The following is a 23,430-nucleotide window of genomic DNA, read 5'->3' as shown; positions in this document are numbered from 1 at the left end:
GAAATTAAAAAAATTATAAGAGGATATTATGAACAACTGTATGGCAACAAACTGGATAATGTAGAAGAAATGGACAATTTCCTGGAAACATATGAACAACCTAGACTGACCAGAGAAGAAATAGAAGACCTCAGCCAACCCATCACAAGCAAAGAGATCCAATCAGTCATCAAAAATCTTCCCACAAATAAATGCCCAGGGCCAGATGGCTTCACAGGGGAATTCTACCAAACTTTCCAGAAAGAACTGACACCAATCTTACTCAAACTCTTTCAAAACATTGAAAAAAATGGAACACTACCTAACTCATTTTATGAAGCTAACATCAATCTAATACCAAAACCAGGCAAAGATGCTACAAAAAAGGAAAACTACCGGCCAATCTCCCTAATGAATATAGATGCAAAAATCCTCAACAAAATACTTGCAAATCGAATCCAAAGACACATTAAAAAAATCATACACCATGACCAAGTGGGGTTCATTCCAGGCATGCAAGGATGGTTCAACATAAGAAAAACAATCAATGTATTACAACACATTAAAAACTCGAAAGGGAAAGATCAATTGATCATCTCAATAGATGCTGAAAAAGCATTTGACAAAATCCAACATCCCTTTTTGATAAAAACACTTCAAAAGGTAGGAATTGAAGGAAACTTCCTCAACATGATAAAGAGCATTTAAGAAAAACCCACAGCCAGCATAGTACTCAATGGTGAGAGACTGAAAGCCTTCCCTCTAAGATCAGGAACAAGACAAGGATGCCCGCTGTCACCACTGTTATTCAACATTGTGCTGGAAGTGCTAGCCAGGGCAATCCGGCAAGACAAAGAAATAAAAGGCATCCAAATTGGAAAAGAAGAAGTAAAACTGTCATTGTTTGCAGATGATATGATCTTATATCTAGAAAACCCTGAGAAATCGACGATACACCTACTAGAGCTAATAAACAAATTTAGCAAAGTAGCAGGATACAAGATTAATGCACATAAGTCAGTAATGTTTCTATATGCTAGAAATGAACAAACTGAAGAGACACTCAAGAAAAAGATACCATTTTCAATAGCAACTAAAAAAATCAAGTACCTAGGAATCAACTTAACCAAAGATGTAAAAGACCTATACAAAGAAAACTACATAAGTCTACTAAAAGAAATAGAAGGGGACCTTAAAAGATGGAAAAATATTCCATGTTCATGGATAGGAAGGCTAAATGTCATTAAGAGTCAATTCTACCCAAACTCATCTACAGATTCAATGCAATCCCAATCAAAATTCCAACAACCTACTTTGCAGACTTGGAAAAGCTAGTTATCAAATTTATTTGGAAAGGGAAGATGCCTCGAATTGCTAAAGACACTCTAAAAAAGAAAAACGAAGTGGGAGGACTTACACTCCCTGACTTTGAAGCTTATTATAAAGCCACAGTTGCCAAAACAGCATGGTACTGGCACAAAGATAGACATATAGATCAATGGAATCGAATTGAGAATTCAGAGATAGACCCTCAGATCTATGGCCGACTGATCTTTGATAAGGCCCCCAAAGTCACCGAACTGAGCCATAATGGTCTTTTCAACAAATGGGGCTGGGAGAGTTGGATATCCATATCCAAAAGAATGAAAGAGGACCCCTACCTCACCCCCTACACAAAAATTAACTCAAAATGGACCAAAGATCTCAATATAAAAGAAAGTACCATAAAACTCCTAGAAGATAATGTAGGAAAACATCTTCAAGACCTTGTATTAGGAGGCCACTTCCTAGACTTTACACCCAAAGCACAAGCAACAAAAGAGAAAATAGATAAATGGGAACTCCTCAAGCTTAGAAGTTTCTGCACCTCAAAGGAATTTCTCAAAAAGGTAAAGAGGCAGCCAACTCAATGGGAAAAAATTTTTGGAAACCATGTATCTGACAAAAGACTGATATCTTGCATATACAAAGAAATCCTACAACTCAATGACAATAGTACAGACAGCCCAATTATAAAATGGGCAAAAGATATGAAAAGACAGTTCTCTGAAGAGGAAATACAAATGGCCAAGAAACACATGAAAAAATGTTCAGCTTCACTAGCTATTAGAGAGATGCAAATTAAGACCACAATGAGATACCATCTAACACCGATTAGAATGGCTGCCATTAAACAAACAGGAAACTACAAATGCTGGAGGGGATGTGGAGAAATTGGAACTCTTATTCATTGTTGGTGGGACTGTATAATGGTTCAGCCACTCTGGAAGTCAGTCTGGCAGTTCCTTAGAAAACTAGATATAGAGCTACCATTCGATCCAGCGATTGCACTTCTCGGTATATACCCGGAAGATCGGAAAGCAGTGACACGAACAGATATCTGCACGCCAATGTTCATAGCAGCATTATTCACAATTGCCAAGAGATGGAAACAACCCAAATGTCCTTCAACAGATGAGTGGATAAATAAAATGTGGTATATACACACGATGGAATACTACGCGGCAGTAAGAAGGAACGATCTGGTGAAACATATGACAACATGGATGAACCTTGAAGACATAATGCTGAGCGAAATAAGCCAGGCACAAAAAGAGAAATATTATATGCTACCACTAATGTGAACTTTGAAAAATGTAAAAACAAATGGTTTATAATGTAGAATGTAGGGGAACTAGCAGTAGAGAGCAATTAAGGAAGGGGGAACAATAATCCAAGAAGAACAGATAAGCTATTTAACGTTCTGGGGATGCCCAGAAATGACTATGGTCTGTTAATTTCTGATGGATGTAGTAGGAACAAGTTCACTGAAATGTTGCTATATTATGTAACTTTCTTGGGGTAAAGTAGGAACATGTTGGAAGTTAAGCAGTTATCTTAGGTTAGTTGTCTTTTTCTTACTCCCTTGTTATGGTCTCTTTGAAATGTTCTTTTATTGTATGTTTGTTTTCTTTTTAACTTTTTTTTTCATACAGTTGATTTAAAAAAGAAGGGAAAGTTAAAAAAAAAAAAAGAAAAGAAAAAAGACAAACAAGGAAAAAAAAAAAAAAAAAGATGTAGTGCCCCCTTGAGGAGCCTGTGGAGAATGCAGGGGTATTTGCCTACCCCACCTTCATGGTTGCTAACATGACCCCAGACATAGGGGACTGGTGGTTTGATGGGTTGAGCCCTCTACCATAAGTTTTACCCTTGGGAAGACGGTTGCTGCAAAGGAGAGGCTAGGCCTCCCTGTATTTGTGCCTAAGAGTCTCCTCCTGAATGCCTCTTTGTTGCTCAGATGTGGCCCTCTCTCTCTGGCTAAGCCAACTTGAAAGGTGAGATCACTGCCCTCCCCCCTACGTGGGATCAGACACCCAGGGAAGTGAATCTCCCTGGCAACGTGGAATATGACTCCCGGGGAGGAGTGTGGACCCGGCATCGTGGGATGGAAAACATCTTCTTGACCAGGGGGGGGGTGTGAAGGGAAATGAAGTGGGCTTCGGTGGCAGGGAGATTCCAAAACGAGCCGAGAGATCACTCTGGTGGGCACTCTTACGCACACTTTAGACAACCTTTTTTAAGTTCTAAAGAATTGGGGTAGCTGGTGGTGGATACCTGAAACTATTAAACTACAACCCAGAACCCATGAATCTTGAAGACAGTTGTATAAAAATGTAGCTTATGAGGGGTGACAGTGGGATTGGGAATGCCATAAGGACCAAACTCCACTTTGTCTAGTTTATGGATGGATGTGTAGAAAAGTAGGGGAAGCAAACAAACAGACAAAGGTTCCCAGTGTTCTTTTTTACTTCAATTGCTGTTTTTCACTCTAATTATTATTCTTGTTATTTATGTGTGTGTGCTAATGAAGGTGTCAGGGATTGATTTAGGTGATGAATGTACAACTATGTAATGGTACTGTAAACAATCGAAAGTACAATTTGTTTTGTATGACTGCGTGGTATGTGAATATATCTCAATAAAATGATGATTAAAAAAAAAAAAAAAAAAAAAGAATCAAGGCTTCGGTATTTCCTTCTAGCTATTCCAATACACTAAAAACTAAAAAGGGATATCTATATAATGTATAAGAATAACTTCCAGAAGGACCTCTTGACTCCATTTGAAATCTCTCAGCCACTGAAACTTTATTTTGTTTCATTTCTCTTCCCCCTTTTGGTCAAGAAGGCTTTCTCAGTCCCACGCTGCATGTCCCGTGATGCCAGGGTGATTTATACCCCCAGGAGTCTGTCCCACGTAGCAGGGAGGGCAGTGAGTTTACCTGCAGAGTTGGCTTAGAGAGAGAGGCCACATCTGAGAAACAAAAGAGGTTCTCTGAGGGCAACTCCTAGGCACAATTGTAAGTAGATTTAGCCTCTCTTTTGCAGTAAGAAGCTTCATAAGGGTAAGCCCCAAGATGGAGGGCTCAGCCTTCTAAATTGATAGTCCCTAGTGCTTGTGAAAATATCAGTAATTCCTCAAATGGGGAAGTTTAATATTTCCAGATTTTCCCCCAGTCCCTCAAGGCAGCTTTGTAAATACATTTTTATTCTCTGCCGAAATTACTCTGGGATATATCAGGGCTTCACGCTAACCAGTACAAACCAACCAGATCTCACTCCCTGTTCAAAGTTCCATGTAATTACAATGTTTGAATAAACTGACCATACGAGTTAAATTATATAGTGTGCTACAGAAAAATACAGACTTTGCACCAAATAAACATCTCTTCCTTTAGGCTCACACTGATGTTGAAGTTTTAAAATACCGTCCATATCATCCTTTACCCTTTAGTTTGACCAAGTCCATTTTGTTCATATCTCTAACTGAAGTCTGATCTCTTCGCAGCCTCTTTAACACTTGCTCTATGGGGCAATGCTGACATTCATAGCTGCCGAACTCTGGCTCTGAGCCTCAGGTGTCACGTTACCCAGATACCTGAAGTTCCAGGGACTGAACGGTTTAGGTTTATACACGAGCTCAGTATCTCAGAATTTAGAAGTAGCTCTTACAATTCAGGAATAGATGGAACTGTTGTAAAGGACTTACAATTTAGGAACCTAGACAATAAGCCTTCCCCTGCTAACCTGTGCTCTTAGATTCAGTTATCAGAGTTCACATGTTATAGTTAGTCCATGTTAGTGAAGCATTATAATGTTTGTCTTTTCGTTTCTGGTTTATTTCACTTGACATACTGTCCTCAAGATCCATTCACCTAGCTTGCATACCTCAATTTCATCCTTCTTGCAGTCTCTCAATATTCTATTGTATGCATACCCCACAGTTCACCATTCTGTTCATCAGCTGATGTACCCTTAGGCCACCTCCATCCTTTGCAAATCATGAATACTGCTGCCATAAACACCAGTGTGCAAATGTTCATTCCTGTCCCTGCTCTCAGTTCTTTCAAAAGTATACTCAATAATGAGGTTGCAGGAACCTTAATGCATCCACATTACTTAGCGTCTTGTGGAACTACCATACTGTCCTCCAGATAGGCTGCACTATTCTACTTCCCACCAACAGTAAATAGCTACATCCCTCTCTACGTTTTCTCCAGCACTTTTGTCCTTCCGTTTAATTTTTTTCCCTTGCAATCTTATGGAGATAAATTTACATACCATACAGTCATCCACGGTGTACAATCCATTGTTCCCAGAATCATCATATATTTGTGCTCATCACCACAATCAGCACTTGAACATGTTCGTTACTCAAAAAAAAAAAAGAAAAAACAATAAAAATGAAAACGTTTTATTCACACCATACATTCCCTCCTCCTAAGTAAATAATCAATGGTTCCCAGTATAATCATATGGTATAATCACATAGTTATGCATTCTCCCCCACAATCTATTTGAGGATATTTCCTTTTTTTTTTTTTTTTCTGCAAAGAAAGAGGAAGAGGAGAAAAAAGATAAAAAGAAAAGTAAAATAAACAAAATAAAAATAAAGGTCAGACAGCAACACCAATGCCAAGAATCCTGTACCCCTCCCTTATATCCCCCCCTTATAGACATTTAGCTTTGGTATATCACCTTTGTTACAATTAATGGAAGCCTATTACAGTGTTACTGTTAACTATAGACTCTAGTTTGCATTGGTTATATTTTTTCCCCAATACTATCCCATTTTCAACACCTTTTAAATTTGACATTCATTTGTTCTCCCTTATGTAAAAGCATTCTTATGTTTATTTTTAATCACAGTCATTGATCACTCTAGGTTTCATTAAGTTATACAGTCCCAGTCTTTATCTTCTGTCTTTCCTTCTGGTGTCATACATACCCCTAAACTTCCTCTTTCAACTGTATTCACAGTAATCTTTGTTCTTTGTACTTACAATATTGTGCTACCATCAAACAGTATTGTTCTCTCCATTTCTGGATATATACAATCAATCCTCTTGAACATTCTACACTCCTTCAGCATCAAATGCCCAATCTCTACCTTCTTTGTATCTCCTGATATCTTCATATCTATAATCTTCTCCAAACCTCTCTGTCCTGTCTTTTCCTATTTGTCTGTAACACCCCTTTAAAGGAGGTCTCCTGTTCACAAACTCTCTCAGTGTCCATTTATCTGAAAATATTTTAAACTCTCCATCATTTTGAAGGACAGTTTTGCCAGGTACAGGATTCTTGGTTGGCAGTTTTTCTCTTTCAGTATCCTTATATCATGCCACTGCCTTCTCGCCTGCATGGTTTCTGCTGAGAGATCCTCACTTAATCTTATCGAGCTTCCCTTGTATGTGATAGATTGCTTTTCTCTTGCTGCCTTCAGAATTCTCTCTGTCTGGCTTTTGACCATCTGATTAGTAAGTGTCTTGGAGTAGGTCTATTTGGATCAATTCTGTTTGGGGCACACTGTACTTCTTGGACCTGTAATTTTATGTCTTTCATAAGAGTTGGGAAATTTTCATTGATGATTTCCTCTATTATTCTTTCTGCCCCTTTTCCCTTTTCTTTTCCTTCTGGTATACCTAAAACATGTATAATCATGTGTTTCATGTTGTCATTCAGTTCCCTGAGACCCTGCTCATATTTTTCCATTCTTTTCCCTATCTGTTCTTCTGTGTGTAGGATTTCAGATGTGCTATTCTCTAGTTCACCGATGCTTTCTTCTGCCTCTCCAGTCCTGCTGTTGTATGTCTCCATTGTTTTTCATCTCTTCTATAGTGCCTTCCATTCCCATAAGTTCTGCAATTTGTTTTTTCTAGCTTACGAATTCTTCTTTATGGTCACCCAGTGTCTTCTTTGTATCCTTCATCTCTTTTTGTCACATTTTCTTTCAACTCGTTGATTTAAATTAGAAGCTTTGTTTGAACTTCTTTAATTAGTTGTTTCAACTCCTGAATCTCAGTTGAGGTGTTAGTTTGTTCTTTTCACTGGGCCATATCTTCATATTTCCTGGTGTGGCTCATGATATTTGCTGTCTAGGCATCTCATTTTCTTGATAACTTTATTCTGGAGGTTGTTTTCTGTCTTTTACCTTGGGTTTTCTTTGATTTCTGTCTTTTCTTTGTTTCTCTTGCTGGCCACTTGTTAGATTGGCTCTGTCTCCCATTCTTCCCCCCAAAAATCAGGTGCCCACTGTGGCATGCCACAGGCGTGATAGGTAGGCACTGGGCACCCTAGCAAGTTCAGTGCATGTAATACAAATCTGCTGGATTCCAGTGGTGCTGTTTTCCACCAGCCAGCAAGACCTGGATTTGTTTTAGATCCCTGCTTTAACAGTTGGGTCTTCCATATTTCTTAGCCAAAACAGCACTAGGTTTCCATACAGGGCATGTAGACCAGCTCCTGGGGTCCTAAGAAAGGGTCTGGAGCATCTTTTTAAAAGTGTTTCAATTCCCTTGCACCTTCTACACTATCCAGCAGATGGCGCTTGTTCCGGTTTGCTAATGCTGCTGGAATGCAAAATACCAGAAAAGGATTGGCTTTTATAAAAGGGGGTTTATTTGGTTACAGAGTTACAGTCTTAAGGTCATAAAACATCCAAGGTAAGGCATCAACAATAGGGTAACCTTCACTGGAGAAAGGCCATTGGCATCCGGGAAACCTCTGTTAGCTGGCGTCTGCTTGCTCCCAGGTTGTGTTTCAAAATGGCGTTCTCCAAAATGTCAGCTTTCAATGGCCGTCTTCCAAAATGTCTGTCTCAGCTGCAGCTCTCTCCATAATGTCACTCTTTGCTGCTCTGAGGTCCTGTCTGTGAACTCCTTTATACAACTATACCACTATAGTGATCCAATTAACACCCATCCTGAATGGGTGGGGTAACACCTCCATGGAAATTATCCAATCAAATGTTTCACTCACATTTGATTGAGTCACATCTCCATAGAAACACTCAATCAAAGAATTCCAGTCTAATCAACACTAATACATCTGTTCCCACAAGATTGCATCAAAGAACTTGCTGTTTTGGGGAACAGAATGCATCCAAACTGGGACAAGGTCTTTTACATCCTTGGTTAAGTTTATTCCTAGGTACTTGATTTTTTTTCATTGCTATTGTGAATGGAATTTTGTTTTTGATTGCCTCTTCAGTTAGGTCATTACTAGTGTATAGGAACATTACTGACTTATGTGCGTTAATCTTGTATCCCGCCACTCTGCTGAATTTGTTTATTAGCTCATGTAGCTTTGTTGTCAGTTTCTCAGGCTTTTCCAAATATAAGACCATATCATCTGCAAATAATGACAGTTGTACTTCTTCCTTTCCAATTTGGATATGTTTTATTTCTTTGTCTTAGAGAATAGCTCTGGCCAGAAGTTCTAGCACAATGTAATGCTGAATTTTGTCAAAAGCTTTTTTAGTATCTACCAAAATCATTTGATTTTTCCCTTTTGATTTGTTAATGTGTTGTATTACTTTGACTGATTTTCTTAGGTTGAACCACCCTTGCATACCTGGAATGAACTCCAGTTGGTCCTGGTGTATAATTCTTTTAATGTACCTTTGGATTCAATTTGCAATATTTTGTTGAGGAATTTTGCATCTGTATTCTTTAGGGAGATTGGCCTATAGTTATCCTTTTTTGTAGTGTCTTTATCTGGTTTTGGTATTAGAGTGATATTAGCATCATAAAATGAGTTAGGTAGTGTTCCTTTTTCTTCAATTTTTTGAAAGAGTTAGAGCAGGAATGGTGTCAATTCTTTTTGGAAAGTTTGGTAAAATTACCCTCTAAAGCTGTCTGGCCTTGGGTTTTTCTTTGTAGGAAAATTTTCAATGACTGATTGGATCTCTTTGCTTGTGATTGGTCTATTGAGATCTTCTGTTTCTTCTCAGGTCAGTCTAGGTTGTTCATGTGTTTCCAGGAAATTGTCTATTTCGTCTGAATTGTCTAGCTTTTTGGCATACAGTTGTTTATAGTATCCTCTTACAATTTTTATTTTTTAATTTCTCTGGGATGCATAGTAATTACCCCTCTGTCATTTCTGATTCTGTTGATTTGGATCTTCTCTCTTTTTTACTTTGTCAGTCTAAGGGTCTGTCTATCTTGTTGATCTTCTCAAAAACCAACTTTTGGTTTTATTTATTCATTGTTTTTTTTTTTTTTTAATTCTCCAGCTCATTTATTTCTGCTTTAATCTTTGTTATTTCTTTTCTTATAGTTGCTTTAGGGTTAGTTGGTGATCATTATGTAGCCTCTTCAGTTGTTCAGTTAGGTCTTTGGCTTTATCTGTTTCTTTTTGATATATGCATTTAGAGGTGTAAATTTCCCTCTCAGCACTGCCTTCACTGCCCAAAGGTTTTGATATCTGTGTTCTCATTTTCATTCATCTCTAGATATTTACTTATTTTTCTTGCAGTTTCTTCTTTGACCCACTGGTTGTTTAGGAGTGTGTTATTTAACCTCCATATTTTTGTGAAAGCGCTTGTTCTTTGGTGGTTGTTGATTTCTAGTTGCATTCCATTATGGTCAGAGAATGTGCTTTGAATAATTTCAGTCTTTTTAAATTTATTAAGATTTGTTTTGTGCCCCAGCATATGATCTATGTTGGAGAACGTTCCATGAGCACTAGAGAAGAATGTATATCCTGGCACTTTGGGATGTAACAATCTATATATGTCTGTTTAGTCTAATTCATTTATCATATTGTTTAGGTTCTCAGTTTCCTTATTGGTCCTCTGTCTAGTTGTTCCATCTATAGAAGAGAGTGGGGTATTGAAGTCTCCCACTACTACTATAGAAATATCTGTTGCCTTTTCACTTTTGCCAGTGTTTGTCTCATATACTTTGGAGCTCCTTGATTGGGTAAACATTTATGATTGTTATTTCGTCAGTGTGAATTGTCCCTTTTATTAATATATAGTGTCCTTCTTTGTCTCTTATGACCTCTTTGCATTTAAAGTCTATTTTTCTGGTATTAGTATAGCTAACCCCACTCTTTTTGTTGCAGCTTGCATAGAATTTTTTTCCATACTGTTACTTTTAAACTCTTTTTGTTGCAGAGTATGAGTCTCTTGTAAACAGTGTATTGATGGGTTATACTTTTTAATCCATTCTGCCTGTCTGTATCTTTTAACTGGAGAGTTTAATCTATTCACATTCAAAGTTATTACTGTGAAGGGAGTTCTTGAACCAGCCATCTTATTCTTTGACTTTTAATTATCAGATCTATTTTCCCCTCTTTTTTTTTTCCTTTAAGTTACCCTTACCGATACTCTTCAGTTTGTACCCTTCTCCAGACCTCTCTCTCCTTTCTTTATTTCTCAGCCAGTAGAGTTCCCTTTAGTGTTTCTTGCAGGGCAGGTCTCCTGTTAGCAAATTCTCTCAATATTTGTTTGTGAAAATGTTAAACTCTCCCTCAATTTTGAAGGAAAGCTTTGCTGGGTAAAGAATTGGCTGGCAATTTTTCTCTTTCAAAATCTTGAATATGTCATACCACTGCCTTTTCGCCTCCATGGTGCCCACTGAGTAGTTAATGCTTAGTCTTATGTTGTTTCCCTTGTATGTGGTGAATTGCTTCTCTCTTTCTGCTTTCATAATTTTCTCCTTCTCTTCAGCATTTGGCAGTCTGATCAGTGTATGTCTCGGAGTGAGTTTATTTGGTTTTATTCTATTTGGAATTTATTGGGCATCTTTGATTTGCTTATTTATATTGTTTAGAAGGGTTAGGAAGTTTTCTCCAACTATGTCTTGAAATACTCTTCCTAGTCCTTTGCTCTTCTCTTCTCCTTCTGGGACACCATTGATTCTTATATTTGTGTGCTTCATGTTGTCCATCATTTCCTTGAGCTCCAATTCAGATTTTTCGAGATTTTTCACCTTTGTTTTTTAGTGTGTTTGCTTTACATTGGGTTTTCCTCTAGTTCACTTTACATTCTCCTGCTTCTTCAAGTCTGCTGTTGTGTGTCTCTAGTATATTTTTAATTTGACCGACAATGTCTTTGATTTTCATAAGATCTGCTGTATTTTTTTAATTTACTCTTTCAAATTCTTCTTTATGCCCTTCTAGAGTTTTCTTGATGTCCTTTATATCTTTAGCCATCTCACTGAAGTTTTTTTGGAGGTTTCTGTGTACTTCTTTAATTAATTTCTCCAGATTTTGTCTCTTCCAGCTTTTTAATTTTTTCGTTTGGCTTGTCCATATCTTCTTGGTTCTTCAGGTGGTTTATGAATTTGTGTTGGCTTTGGGGCATTTGCTTATCTTAGTAAGATTATTTGGGGAAATCAGGATTATTTAAGCATTTATATATAATTTGGCAGATCTGCAGCTTGCTGGCGTGCATTTTCCCTGTCCTACCATCAGATGGTGCTCCTGAGCCACCTCTCACCCTCAAGCCAGCACTCCCCCAACCTCACCTGTATGCTGGGTGGGGTCCAAACCGGCTGGGAATCCAATCATCACACCAGCTCTCCACATGCACTGGGGACTCCCCACCCTGGGGTTGCCCTGGGTCCACTCAAGGGCATCCTCCACTTCAAACGTGCCCCACTCTCTGGCTGCCATGCTCCTACAAGCCTCTAGGGTGTGAGAGGGGCTCTTGGTGCCTTCATGCAGTGCCCTCTCCTATACATGCTTCCCACTCACACACCCCCTGGACCTCCGTGACGGGAGAGCAAATGCAGTCAATACTCATCTGCTGCCTCCTGGGTTCCTTTATGGGAGCTCCCCGCCATGTGGCTGTGGAGAATTATCTCTCCAGTCAACCATTAAGGTGGGTGCACAGGAGTGGAGAGCCATGGCCACTCCCTTGCCCAGCGGCCATCTTGCCACCGCCGGCTCCAGGAGGCAGTCTGGGCCAAACAAACTCATCCCATCCCTCGAGTCATAGTCTCTGCTGCTCACACCCTGAAACCACAGTCTCAGGCTTCCTCTGGAATGGTCGCCACCCCACTGGGTCCGGACACACACAGCGTGCAGTGCTGCCCAGGTGCTGCCAAGATGCCGGCATGGGTTTGAAAGTTACTCTTGGAAAGGGCTGAAGCTGCCTGTCCCTGTGTTCTTACTGCCCTTTTATAATTTTCCATCTTCATAGCGCTATTATTTTGCTTAAACAGAAATACAAAGTAGGGAAGGGAGCATGTGTTATGATTCCCCTCCTCCCTGGGCCCTTGAGCCTCCTCAAACAGCCCCTTGTGGCAGTAGCAATAGCTTTATGTGCCATTCATTGGTACAAGAGCCATAGGTTGCCCCCTGTCTTTTTTTTTTTTTTTTGGTGCCTTTGTTCCTTCTCTTTTTTCTTGGTAAGGCAGAAGGTAACTCCGCAGTGCATTCTAATATCCCTGCCCATCTAGTGGAAATCCACTAGGTGCTGTGCCTTCGTCTTCTCTCCAGCACTCTGCACACATCACCGGTGTGTTCTGTAATTCTTCTGTGACATGGAACTGGGGGTGTGGAGGCTCAAGGCTCTTTGCTTGTTTCCCAGGCAATATCTGAGAGGAAACCATGTCAGAGTCCATGAATCTTAATTTTTTCCTGTTATCTTCCTTTCCCTGTTTCTTTTCTACTCCTTTTCACTCTGCTTCTTTGACTCTCTTCCCTATAATTCAAAATAGTGAGCTTGGTGAAAAAAAAAATGGCATTCTTAACTGTAGAGGGGAAGGGACAAGATCTGATTTAGATTCAGTAGTTCATAGGTGTTTTGGTTTCCTAGGCTGCTCCAGCAAATACCATGCAAAGGGATGGTTTAAACAATGGGAGTTTAATGGTTCATGGTTTTCAGGCCAGGAAAAAGTCTACTTCAAGGTGTCATCAAGGTGATGTTTTCTCCTCAAAATCTATGGCATTCTGGGACTGCCAGTGACCCTTGGTCCTGGGCTCCTCTGTCCATGGCAGTGCACATGGCGGCCTCTCCTGGCCTCTCTGTTCTCTTTCAGGATCTGTTGAATTTCAGCTTCTTGCTTCTGTGGCTTTCTGTCTGTCTGAACTTCATTCTACTTAATAAAGGACTCCAGTAATAAGATTAAGGTCTATTTTGGGCCATACTCTAAGAAGTAACCTCATCAAAAGGCCCTGCTTGCAATGGATTCACACCCACAGATGTGGATTAAATTTAAGAGCATGTTTTTCTGGGGTACTGACAGCTCTAACCCACCATAGGAGGCATCCATAGATTAGTTCTGTAACGTTGTGCCTGTGAGAGCCATTTATGCCACTTAGTTTTGGTCCAGATGCTTTAAGGAGGCATATACTTTGGGGGAGACCTGAGGGATAGTGGGGCTGCTTTGGGGACTAGTTGGTGACAGTGAAAGGAGCACTGGCCTAGAAAGTAAACCTGAGTTCTACCCTGATTGTGCTGCTTATTACCTGTGACCTCAAGCAAATCTTACAACCACTTTGGGTTTCTTTAAAATGACTGACTTAAAAGGTCTCTGTCAGTTTTAATGTTTTATGAATCTGAGATTTGGGGAAGCTTAATCATGATCACTGAAATCACTGTAACTTTTGATTAAAGGAGAGACAAGGAGAAACATTAACTCCCTTTCCTTAATTGTAAGGATAGATTAGATCCCCATCCTTTAGGTACAGTGAAAGTAGAGAGCCAGAATAAATGGCATCCTGATTTCCTTCCAGTCCTAGGAATATAGGCTACAATATCTCTTCTGGCTTCATTTGTTTATCTTTTTTGAGTAAAGAAGGGGAGCAGGTGTTTAGAAGTAGGAAAGTAGAAGCTGGAAGTGGGTTAAAGGATTGTCTCAGAGTTCTGTCCCAACTTAGGGATAGGAGTCAAACCAGAGGTGAGGTCTTCAGGTTGCTGGGTGAACAAATTCTCTTTGTTCCTTCTCTTGTACCGTCTCAGCAGCTCTTCATTGTGGTTTAGTTCCACAGTAACACTCTTTCCCCTTCCTTTTTTTTTCTAGTACCTCAACATGCTAAGAACTTGTGAAGGCTACAATGAAATCATCTTCCCCCACTGTGCCTGTGATTCCAGGAGGAAGGGACATGTTATCACAGCCATCAGCATCACGCACTTTAAACTTCATGCCTGCACTGAAGAAGGACAGCTGGAGGTGAGAGTTCAGCTTGGGAATGGAGATATCTAGGGGATAGGGCTAGGAGCACTGGGGATACTTGGATACTCACTCGCTATGTTTTAGTTCCTTCTTGGGAAGAAATTAATTCAAAACTGTATTCTGAGTGGGGTACATAACGAGACGCTGACTCTACACAGTTTCTCAACTCCATTGGCTGCTTGCACTGACTTTTATTCTTTTGTCCCAATCCTTTCCCTGAAATGATGCAGAATCACCTTACCTAAGCTCTTGGTTTTGCAGAACCAGGTAATAGCATTTGAATGGGATGAGATGCAGCGATGGGATACAGATGAAGAAGGAATGGCCTTCTGTTTTGAATATGCACGAGGAGAGAAGAAGCCCCGATGGGTTAAAATCTTCACACCATATGTGAGTGGTAGATGGGGACACATACTTGGGGAAAGTAGATTGGGCTTAGAGTTCTCCTTAAGCTCGTTGCATAAATGGAGAGAGATTCAGAGATAGCAGCTGTCTTGAGATCTGAACTTGTTTGAATCCTAGAGCTTGAGGTTCATCCAGTCTTTCCTTTAGGCCCCACTAAGATTGGCAATTTCACATTTGCTTGACTCACAGTTACCACTAGAAGGAGCTAGAGAATAGTAGATGAGGGAGGCCTCGCAGTGCCTGTCAGGGTTTTTTCTTTAGGCTGAGTAAGTTTGGAAGGCAGAGTGCCTGGGGGCAAGAGTTCATAGGCATGGCCCTGTAGTGCCTGACTTGAGAAGTTAGTGAGTGTGTTGCTACTTCTTTTTTTTTCCAGTTCAATTACATGCATGAATGCTTCGAGAGGGTGTTCTGTGAGCTCAAGTGGAGAAAAGAGGTAATTCTAACCAGTTCTTGAATTGACTTTTTCATCTGTTTTTTTGTTTAAAATTTATAAGCCTGTGGCCAAATATCTGGGACCCACACCTCCATATCTGCCTTTCTAAGGATATTAGTTAGGGACTGGTTATCCCATGGGACCCAGGACATTCTTCCAGAGAGGTTGGCCCCTGGATGGTGAACAGGCTGTGCAAAAATGAGTCCTGCCTCTTCCCTTGTCTAGAGGGTGGACATTGGTTATAGACTATTCCATCTCTCATGACTTCACAGACTCTCCACTGCCTGTTTTTCATCCAGCACCCTCCATGTGGTTCCTAATCCGGAAGGGCAGCTGTCTTCAGTTTTAGCCATTCTGACTGGAGTGGGTCATAAAAGAGTCCATCTAGGTTAATCAAGAATGTGTACGTGTTGGAAGATTTTTGCTACTGTGTTGCTGCTGTCTGTATGTGCCAGTGCCAGAGCAGAATTAGGAAGATTCTGATTAGCTACTTATTCTTAAAGAAAATGTTTCAGAGGTTCAGAAGGTAAATTCAAGAACATGAAAATTTATATTCTTGACATATAGAAAAAACATTGGGCTTTGTCTACCAGATCTGTGTTCCATCCTGATTTTCTCTCTCTCTGATTTTGGGCAAATCAGCCTCCCTAGATCTCAGTTTTCTTGTCTGCAAAATAGGAAGGCTAAACCAGATAATTAATATGCAAGGTCCCTTCCGGCTCTAAAAGGCTATAATTTTAGATGAAAAGTTATATCAGGGAAAGGGGCCGATTAGAATTAGTCATCCAGTTGTACATTTTCAGTTTCTGTTTAAGGGGCTGTCTCCAGACAGGAGGATATGTGGACACTTCAGACTTCCTAATAACTCTTCTTTTTTTCCTTTCAGAACATTTTCCAGATGGTGAGGTCACAGCAGAGGGATGTGGCCACCTAGCCTTTCCGTATCCCCTCTCTTCTTTCTACCCCTCATCTTCTTAGCCCTTTCATCTCCCATGTCAGAGTAACCATTAACACAAAAGAAGAGAAAAAGGAAAAAAATCATTATATTCAAAAGCCCTAAACTAAATGTTATTAATAACCCCCTCTGAATTTCATGTCTCTGCAATTGAGCTGGTAGAAAATAACAGATTGGTCAGCACCAGGAGTCAACTGAGTTAAGACGGGAAAAGAAATAAGCCCAACCAACTTGCCGAAGGTATCTTTGTCCTTTCACCTGGGCCTCATGCCAACAGACTCTCCTTGTACTATATTTTTAAAACTGGAACTATGAACTCCCTCCATTGCACTGTTCAGACATATATATGTATGTATGTAAAAATTATATATACACAAATTAGCTGCACGTATATGCATATATATATTTCTTTTAAAATTTCATATTGATGGCAGTACCTTTTTTAGCTTGTGTTTTTACACACCTTTCACTAGATTCATGATCTCTCTCTTCCTCTCTTTATTTTGAAACAAACTTTAAAAAGGAAAAAAAAATTTATAGGGAAAATACCTCTCCTCATGAAGGACTCGAAAAGTTTACAAACTGCTTGGATTTTTTTTCTCTCTTTATTGTTCTGAGTACAGATTCTGGCTCATGGATTGTCATAGAGTCTGAGGAGCAAGGAGCATAGTTTCTTTATCTTCTAAGAGGATGTCATGGGAGGTGGGGAGAAAAAGGTCTGTTTCTAAAGGGCGGCAAGGCAGTAAGATCTGCAGGGAGAGTCTGAAGACTTGGTGTGACCTCTTGGTTCCAGGACAATTTTCCTGGTCCCTCTTCTCTCTCCAACTCATGGCTTTCTAGCTACATTCCACATCTCCTTCCTGCTTCCCTAGGGCCCCTTGTTTGCTTTCCCTCAGCTGGCCCAAAATGGAAGTGAGGTTGGGCTTAGGAGGATAAGGCCGCAGGAACCTGAAACATGTCATGGTAGTTATTACCTATCTCCCTGCCTTTTCTGAACAGGGATAGTGCTAGGGATCAGAGTTAAAGTTGATACCTTTAGGCCCAAAAGTTGGACTTACGTAGGGGAAAGGAAGAAAGCAATGCCCTATGTACATAAGCTTTTCACTACTCCATTCCTGACCAGTAACCACCCATAACCATTACATTCTCTGTGACTTCTTTAAACAGCAGTGATGATATCTTCAAGGCTTTGGGTGAAACTTGGGATAGGTTAGTGGACTGTGCCAACAAAACCATAGTCCCAGCTAAGCCAGCTGAGGACCCAGGAAGAAGCAATGGCTAATTTGGGTTGGATCTCAACTTTTAAATAGGAGACTGAAGAATGACTTTTTTGTCCCCTAAAGAGCTCCTCATCTGACCTTGCAGTTGGGGCTTTGAGACCTAAGAGCTACATCCCAGGATCAGGGCTCATGGCTGGACTGGGTAGGGCAACATTCTCAGCCCCTAGGCTCTAGAGACACTGTATTAGAAGCACTAAGTCAGGCTCAGCTATAACTGAACACATCTTTGAGCCTCATTTTCTTTTACCCTTCTCCACTTTCCAAGCAAAAACTTCCCTAGGGTAGCATTTTTTGCTTTCTCTAACTGGTAAGCAGTCATACTTGGTAGTGGTCACCTCCACTGAGCAATGTTGGGATGGTTTGAAGTTTCTTTTTTTTGTAACTTGTTTTTACAGATCATTGTGAGGCCACTTTTCTCTCTCTCTGACTCTGTTATCTGGGCAGCCACTTACCCCAGTGGGGTTGTAGGATCACACAGGACATCCTGTCCTCCCCTTCTTCAAACCAAGAGTGGAATCAGGAGTGCAAAACATAAGAGTTTTCATTGTTTAAAGATACAGAGAGTGATCCATGATTCAAAGGCTTTAACATAAGATTGACTCCTCTTTTTTTTTTTTTTTTTTTGGTGGCTTACACAAATTTAAGACTGAGCCGAAGGACCTTGGAAAGAAGATATTTTGATTTCACACTCCAAGATGCTAAAGAGGCTGGGAACCAGCTTTGTTCAAACATATTAAAAATAGCAACAATTCGCCCCTACTCCCTCATAGGAGAGGAATGAACAAATCCCAGAATCCAGGTGACGGCCCACATGCTGGCCTCTGGATCTGAGACATATGGGGGATATCCCCTGAGGATTTGGAGGCCCCTTATAGTGGTGGTTGGTGCTATGTTCCCTTTCTGGCATAGCATGCACTTGGTGCTTTGGAGATTGGGTGAGGGGCTCCATAGGTCGTTGGCCTGTTGGCAAAATCTGTTCAGGAGTAGCCCCTACTTGAGGCTGTACCGCTAACACCCAGCTGCAGCAAGGAGGTGGGAAGAAGGGAAACCCTAGAGGATAGCACCTTCTCCCCTCCCACCCACAGCAGGCCTCCTCATGGAGGCAGAGGCCTCTGTGACTTTAGAGGTCCACAGGATCTAGCCCTTCTTTGCATGAAGTACAGTGTTAGGTGTGACTCTCCTTTTCCCTCTTCCTTTGAACTTCCTTTCTCTAATCCCTACTCCTTTTCTTAGTCCTAGTTTCTGCCGAGGGAGGCTTCTACCTAGTCCTTTGCAGTTTGTCTCTGGGAAAGGGGGAGAACCTCCCCCCCTCCACTCAGCAGAGCCAGCAGGATCTTCCTGGTCTCCCTTTGTCGTCCTCTCTACTCTGAGTTTCTGTACTCTGAGGCAAAAGCTCAGGGCTTTATAGGGATCAGAAGAAATTGTAGGCCCTGAGAACCCCATCCCTGAAGAAAGTTTCCCTTGAGCCATTCTTTGGGCTCTCTATTCTTTTTATTCTAGAAGTTCTCCATTTTTCTGCCCTTCCCTTGCCCTAGGTCTAAGTGCAGCACAAGTACAGGTATGCCTGTGCTCAGGGCAGCCCCTAGGCCTGTACAGAGCTCTCAGGGAGGAATTGGATGAATTTTCCAACATCCCCATGCCTGGCCCATCTAGTTTCATCCTTTAATTACCTATTCCAGGCCAGTAGCTTCGGGTTGTCACCTCTTGTAGCTCCAAACCCAATGCCTGGAGAAGCACAATAGGGCATTGACAGGAGGTAACACTCTCTCATCTCAGAATTTGCCAGCTTATGGGCCTGGATCCTAGGAAGCAATTTTTTAAAAGGGGATTGAATCCTAATTAACTCATCGTCTCCAGACTTGAAGGGACTACTGTGCCTTTCGTTTTCTCCATCTTACTATATGACTGGATTGATTCTGGAGTTGAAACCATTTGATCTGTTGAACCCCAACACATTGCGAGGTTCCTTCACCAACTTAATTGTGTCACATTAACTTCCTTTTGAATGGAGGATGATGTGGTTGAATACTGAGAGAGAAATAATAGAGGTGATGGGTAGGCTTCTTTAGCTCCCCATCCTCCAGTGCCACCTGCTATTTTCCCCCCTCCCCCAAATCTGAGCTTGTCATTCCAGGCCTCATTCATACCGGGACAGCATCAGCTCACTCCTCAGCAGTAATCTAGGGTGCGTGGGAAGCTTAGGCCTCTGGGGAGGAACAGAATCTAAGAGGGGAATGGCATGGGGTGGGGGCCCTTGGCCAACTGCTGAACTTGGACACCAATTTTATACATGCCCCACCTTTTAAGCCGGTGAGCTGTCATGCACACTTTTAATTTATTTGAGAGAAACTCTAATTGTATTTTCACTGCAGTATCTTGTATTTTTTATTTGTGATTTAAGAAATGTGAAGAGAAAATACACATAATGGCTAACAGTGTTTCTTTCATTCCTTGTTCTAGAGCTAACCACTCTAAAATTGTTTGGTAATGTCACTTAGTGTAATTAATTGTAACATATTCTTTTAAATAAATTGATTTATTGATGAAACTATTCTTTGGTTTCCTAGACTACAAATCCTTTGGGTTATGTGGGAAGACATGAAGAGGGACCTTTGAGACTTGGGTTAGAATGGTCAGTCTGAAATTGCAAAGGAACATCTAACCAGTTCTCCCAAGTAACCGGTGAGGCAGTCGTTTGAGGACAGGGAATGGAGCAAAGTGGGAAAAGGAGAAGCCAGGACTGTTCTGTTCCCAGAGTCTGCTTTGAAAATTCATTCATTCCTCTCCTATCCAGAGCTGATTGTGCTTAACCCTCCTCTCCTCCAGGCTACACAAAATCCTTAAGACTCACAGAATTCCTCCCCCAGCCCTGTGCAGAGAGAGCCTGGCAGAGTCTTAGGAGAGATTAACACCACCACCCACCAACTCCCCATACAACATGTATATACTTTTCATTTTTCTAATAACTCAGGAAACTTTTTCTCTCTGGGATCTGAACTGAAAGGTGTGTATTACCCCTCATGAATGCCACCAAAATACTAGGCATTATGGATGGTTGTATTCCCTCCCCTCCCCACTCTCCCTGAGAATTAGGGTGGTCCTCCATGCCCTTTGCTTTTACAGAGGAATCTCAGGTGCTGTGGCCTATTACACACTCTTGAGTGCCTACTCCTCCCTGTGCATTAGTTGGTGGGCTGAATCTGCTGTGAAGATAAAACTCCATTTTTTATTATTTCTATAACCTCTCGCTGTGTGCTTTTGCTCCTTAATTGATGACCATAAGAGCAAGGACCAGTTTGACATTTTGTTGAGAAGTTTGGGGAGAGAGATTGTTCTGTGTCTCATTCACCCAGCCATCAGCGTTTAATATTTGGAATCTGATAAATCCTAATGGGAGATTTTTCCTCAACAAGGAAAAGTACAGTGAAATTCCATAGTTAGAATTTCAGAGGTTGAAGTCAACAAATATATATTGAGTATCTACTAGTGTGCAGGGCGTTTTATTAGATACTGCACCAGGTATAAAAGCAAAGTAAGAAACAATTTGCTAGCTTACAGCCTCCTGGAGGAAAGGAGAAATTTACAAATGACCATGATAAACAGCATTGGAAAGTTTAAGTGCCATAAGAACTGTAAAAGGAGGGAAAAGATACCTATATGGGGGGCAATTAAGAAAATCTTTATGAGGAAAGTGGTGTTTAAGGTGAACCTTTTAGGATGAGAGGATTTCAACAAGAAGGCATTCAACAAGCATTGAACTGATACATGCCAGACACTATAATCACTGGGAATGAAAGACATGAAAAACAATCAAACCTGTTCAGAGAGCAGAAATAGTTCCACTTGACTAGAGCTCAGGGCAGGTGTAGGAGTGAAGTAGAAGGTTAGGATTCAGAGAGCCATGGATGCCAAGATGAGGTGCTCTACATTTAAAAAAAGAAGAAGAAGAAGAGCCAGAGAGGTTTGTGGCTTTTTTATAAATCAGCTGCAGTTTAGAAATATTGGTGTTTCAGAATACAGACAGAAGTATCAATTAGGAAACTGCTGCAACTATTCAGTTAATAAGTGGGGACTGTGAAAATTGAAAGAAGGGAAATGGATATGAAAAAAATTTGTGAGTATAACAAACTGAATGTATATGAGAGGAATAAAAGATTACTCCATAGGTTTCATACTAGGTGACTGGAAAATAGATAAATTTAAGAGTTGGAACTTTGGGGGAGAACATATTTTTGCTTTGGATTTAAGATTAGACACAGATGGCAAATGCAGATACAGATTTTCTTATTTATTGAGCACCTTTCTAATGCTCTAGGCACTGTTTAGGATGATGGGGATACAATGGTGAACAAGTCAGATTTGGATACTCAATAAATATCTGTGACTTAATGTTGAAAAGATAACTGGCCCTGTGGACTGCAGACTGTAGGAAAGCAGGAAGGAAACACGGAGACAGATGAGGCTACGGCAGGCATCTAGTGACGTGACAGTGACCTGGACGGGGTTGACAGCAGCAGACGTGGGGAGATGTGAGTAGATCAGGGATGTATTTTAGAGATAGAGTAAGGCTTTGTGGTTGGATTGGATGTGAAACTGTGATAAAGGGTGTAATCAAGGTTTTTGGCTTGAGCTGGAAGAGAGGTTATTTCCAAATGAGGAAGACCAATGGGGGAAAGGTAATACCGAAATTGAGCTCAGAAGAAAAATTAGGTTAGACACACGTACCTGGGAGTCATTTTCACTGAGTGGATGAGAGGATGCAGTATTGGAGGGAAACCCTGTTTATAAGGAACAAGAGGAAGCTGACTAGTCAGTGAAATGAACCCAGGGAGGGGCCAGAGGGTGAGGATTTTTGAGAACCAGGAGTTTGGGTCAGGGCTCTTAAAGTTCTCAGATTTGGAGAAGAGACTGAGACTTGGCCATAAGTGGGAATTCTGTCAGTCACCAATGCAAGAAACTAAGACTGAGAAAGACTGAAAGCTCAGCAGGAAAATTAAAAGATAAAGTCAGAGAGCTTATGGCTCTCAGGCTACTGCAGGGTTCAACCCCAAAGGAAATGGAGACACTTTGCATTAAGCTTATACATTTCAAAGCTGTAAAAATATAGGCGGGGAATGGGAATGCATTGGAGGAATTACACCAGGAATTTTTCCCCCCTGCCATATTCTCATTACCTTAGTTCTCCTAGCTGAAGATATGTTTCTAAATGTTTTCATTTCTACAGCTGTAAGACTTCTTCCAGTCTCTGTTAACCTGTCAGCTCCATTCTTTGGCCTTAAGAAGTTATTTTCCTTCTCTTCCCTTTATGCTGTCATTAATATTTGAACAGTAACTTGATTATCTTAAAAGAAGAAACTGGGGTTGACTTTTGTCTTGCTTGGTCTGAAATTAGGGGATTCCACTGTCATTTCCTATCTTCTTCTGCTGTCCCATTTTATTACTGATGCCTCTTTAGCTCAGAAGAGATGTGAGTGAAGCTTCAGTAACTAAACTACTACTTTATACCTTTCCTACTATCTATTTGGAGCCAAAAGGATGCCTGAAATATCTATATTTATATAAGAAATGTTAGGGTTTTTTTTTTTCTTTTCTTCTCCTCAGATGGTCTCCTGTAGTCAGAGGATCTACAGAATGTGCCCAAAAGTTTGTTTCCCCTAAAAGGCCCATCTGTGTCCTTCATCCCCACCTTTCAACCTTACTGACCTGCTGCTTCCCTGGGGAAAATCTGACTGCATCCTGGGCAGGGGTGGGGGAACAGCAGTGACAGACTAAATGTAGTCATTAATGTTTGTGTGAGGGACTGCCTGAGATCTGGGAAGATGCCTGGAAGGAGACTTCCCAGGTCTCCTATCTCCCTGACCCTCAGCCCTGGAGAGAACTCACCAATCAGTAAGTCACTCTGGGAGATGCCGTTTGGTCTAAAACTCACTTT

The 23,430-nt window shown here is 40.8% G+C and overlaps 1 protein-coding gene across 1 annotated transcript in view; it reads left to right on the top strand.

Moving 5' to 3' along the window:
• SNX27 (sorting nexin 27) overlaps positions 1 to 20,051 on the top strand; it is a 124,331-nt gene extending 104,280 nt beyond the window's left edge. The window contains exons 9-12 of the mRNA XM_037825982.1: positions 14,273 to 14,422; positions 14,687 to 14,815; positions 15,204 to 15,263; positions 16,150 to 20,051. Of these exons, the coding sequence (XP_037681910.1) occupies positions 14,273 to 14,422; positions 14,687 to 14,815; positions 15,204 to 15,263; positions 16,150 to 16,197 (387 nt within the window). The 3' untranslated portion in view covers positions 16,198 to 20,051. The remainder of the gene's footprint in view (positions 1 to 14,272; positions 14,423 to 14,686; positions 14,816 to 15,203; positions 15,264 to 16,149) is intronic.
• Positions 20,052 to 23,430: the final 3,379 nt, after the last annotated feature.

Source organism: Choloepus didactylus, chromosome 2 (assembly GCF_015220235.1).
Source record: "Choloepus didactylus isolate mChoDid1 chromosome 2, mChoDid1.pri, whole genome shotgun sequence".
Lineage (NCBI taxonomy): Eukaryota > Metazoa > Chordata > Mammalia > Pilosa > Megalonychidae > Choloepus > Choloepus didactylus.
The sequence above is the reverse complement of the archived record's forward strand: the minus strand, read 5'-3'. Positions and strand labels throughout refer to the sequence as shown.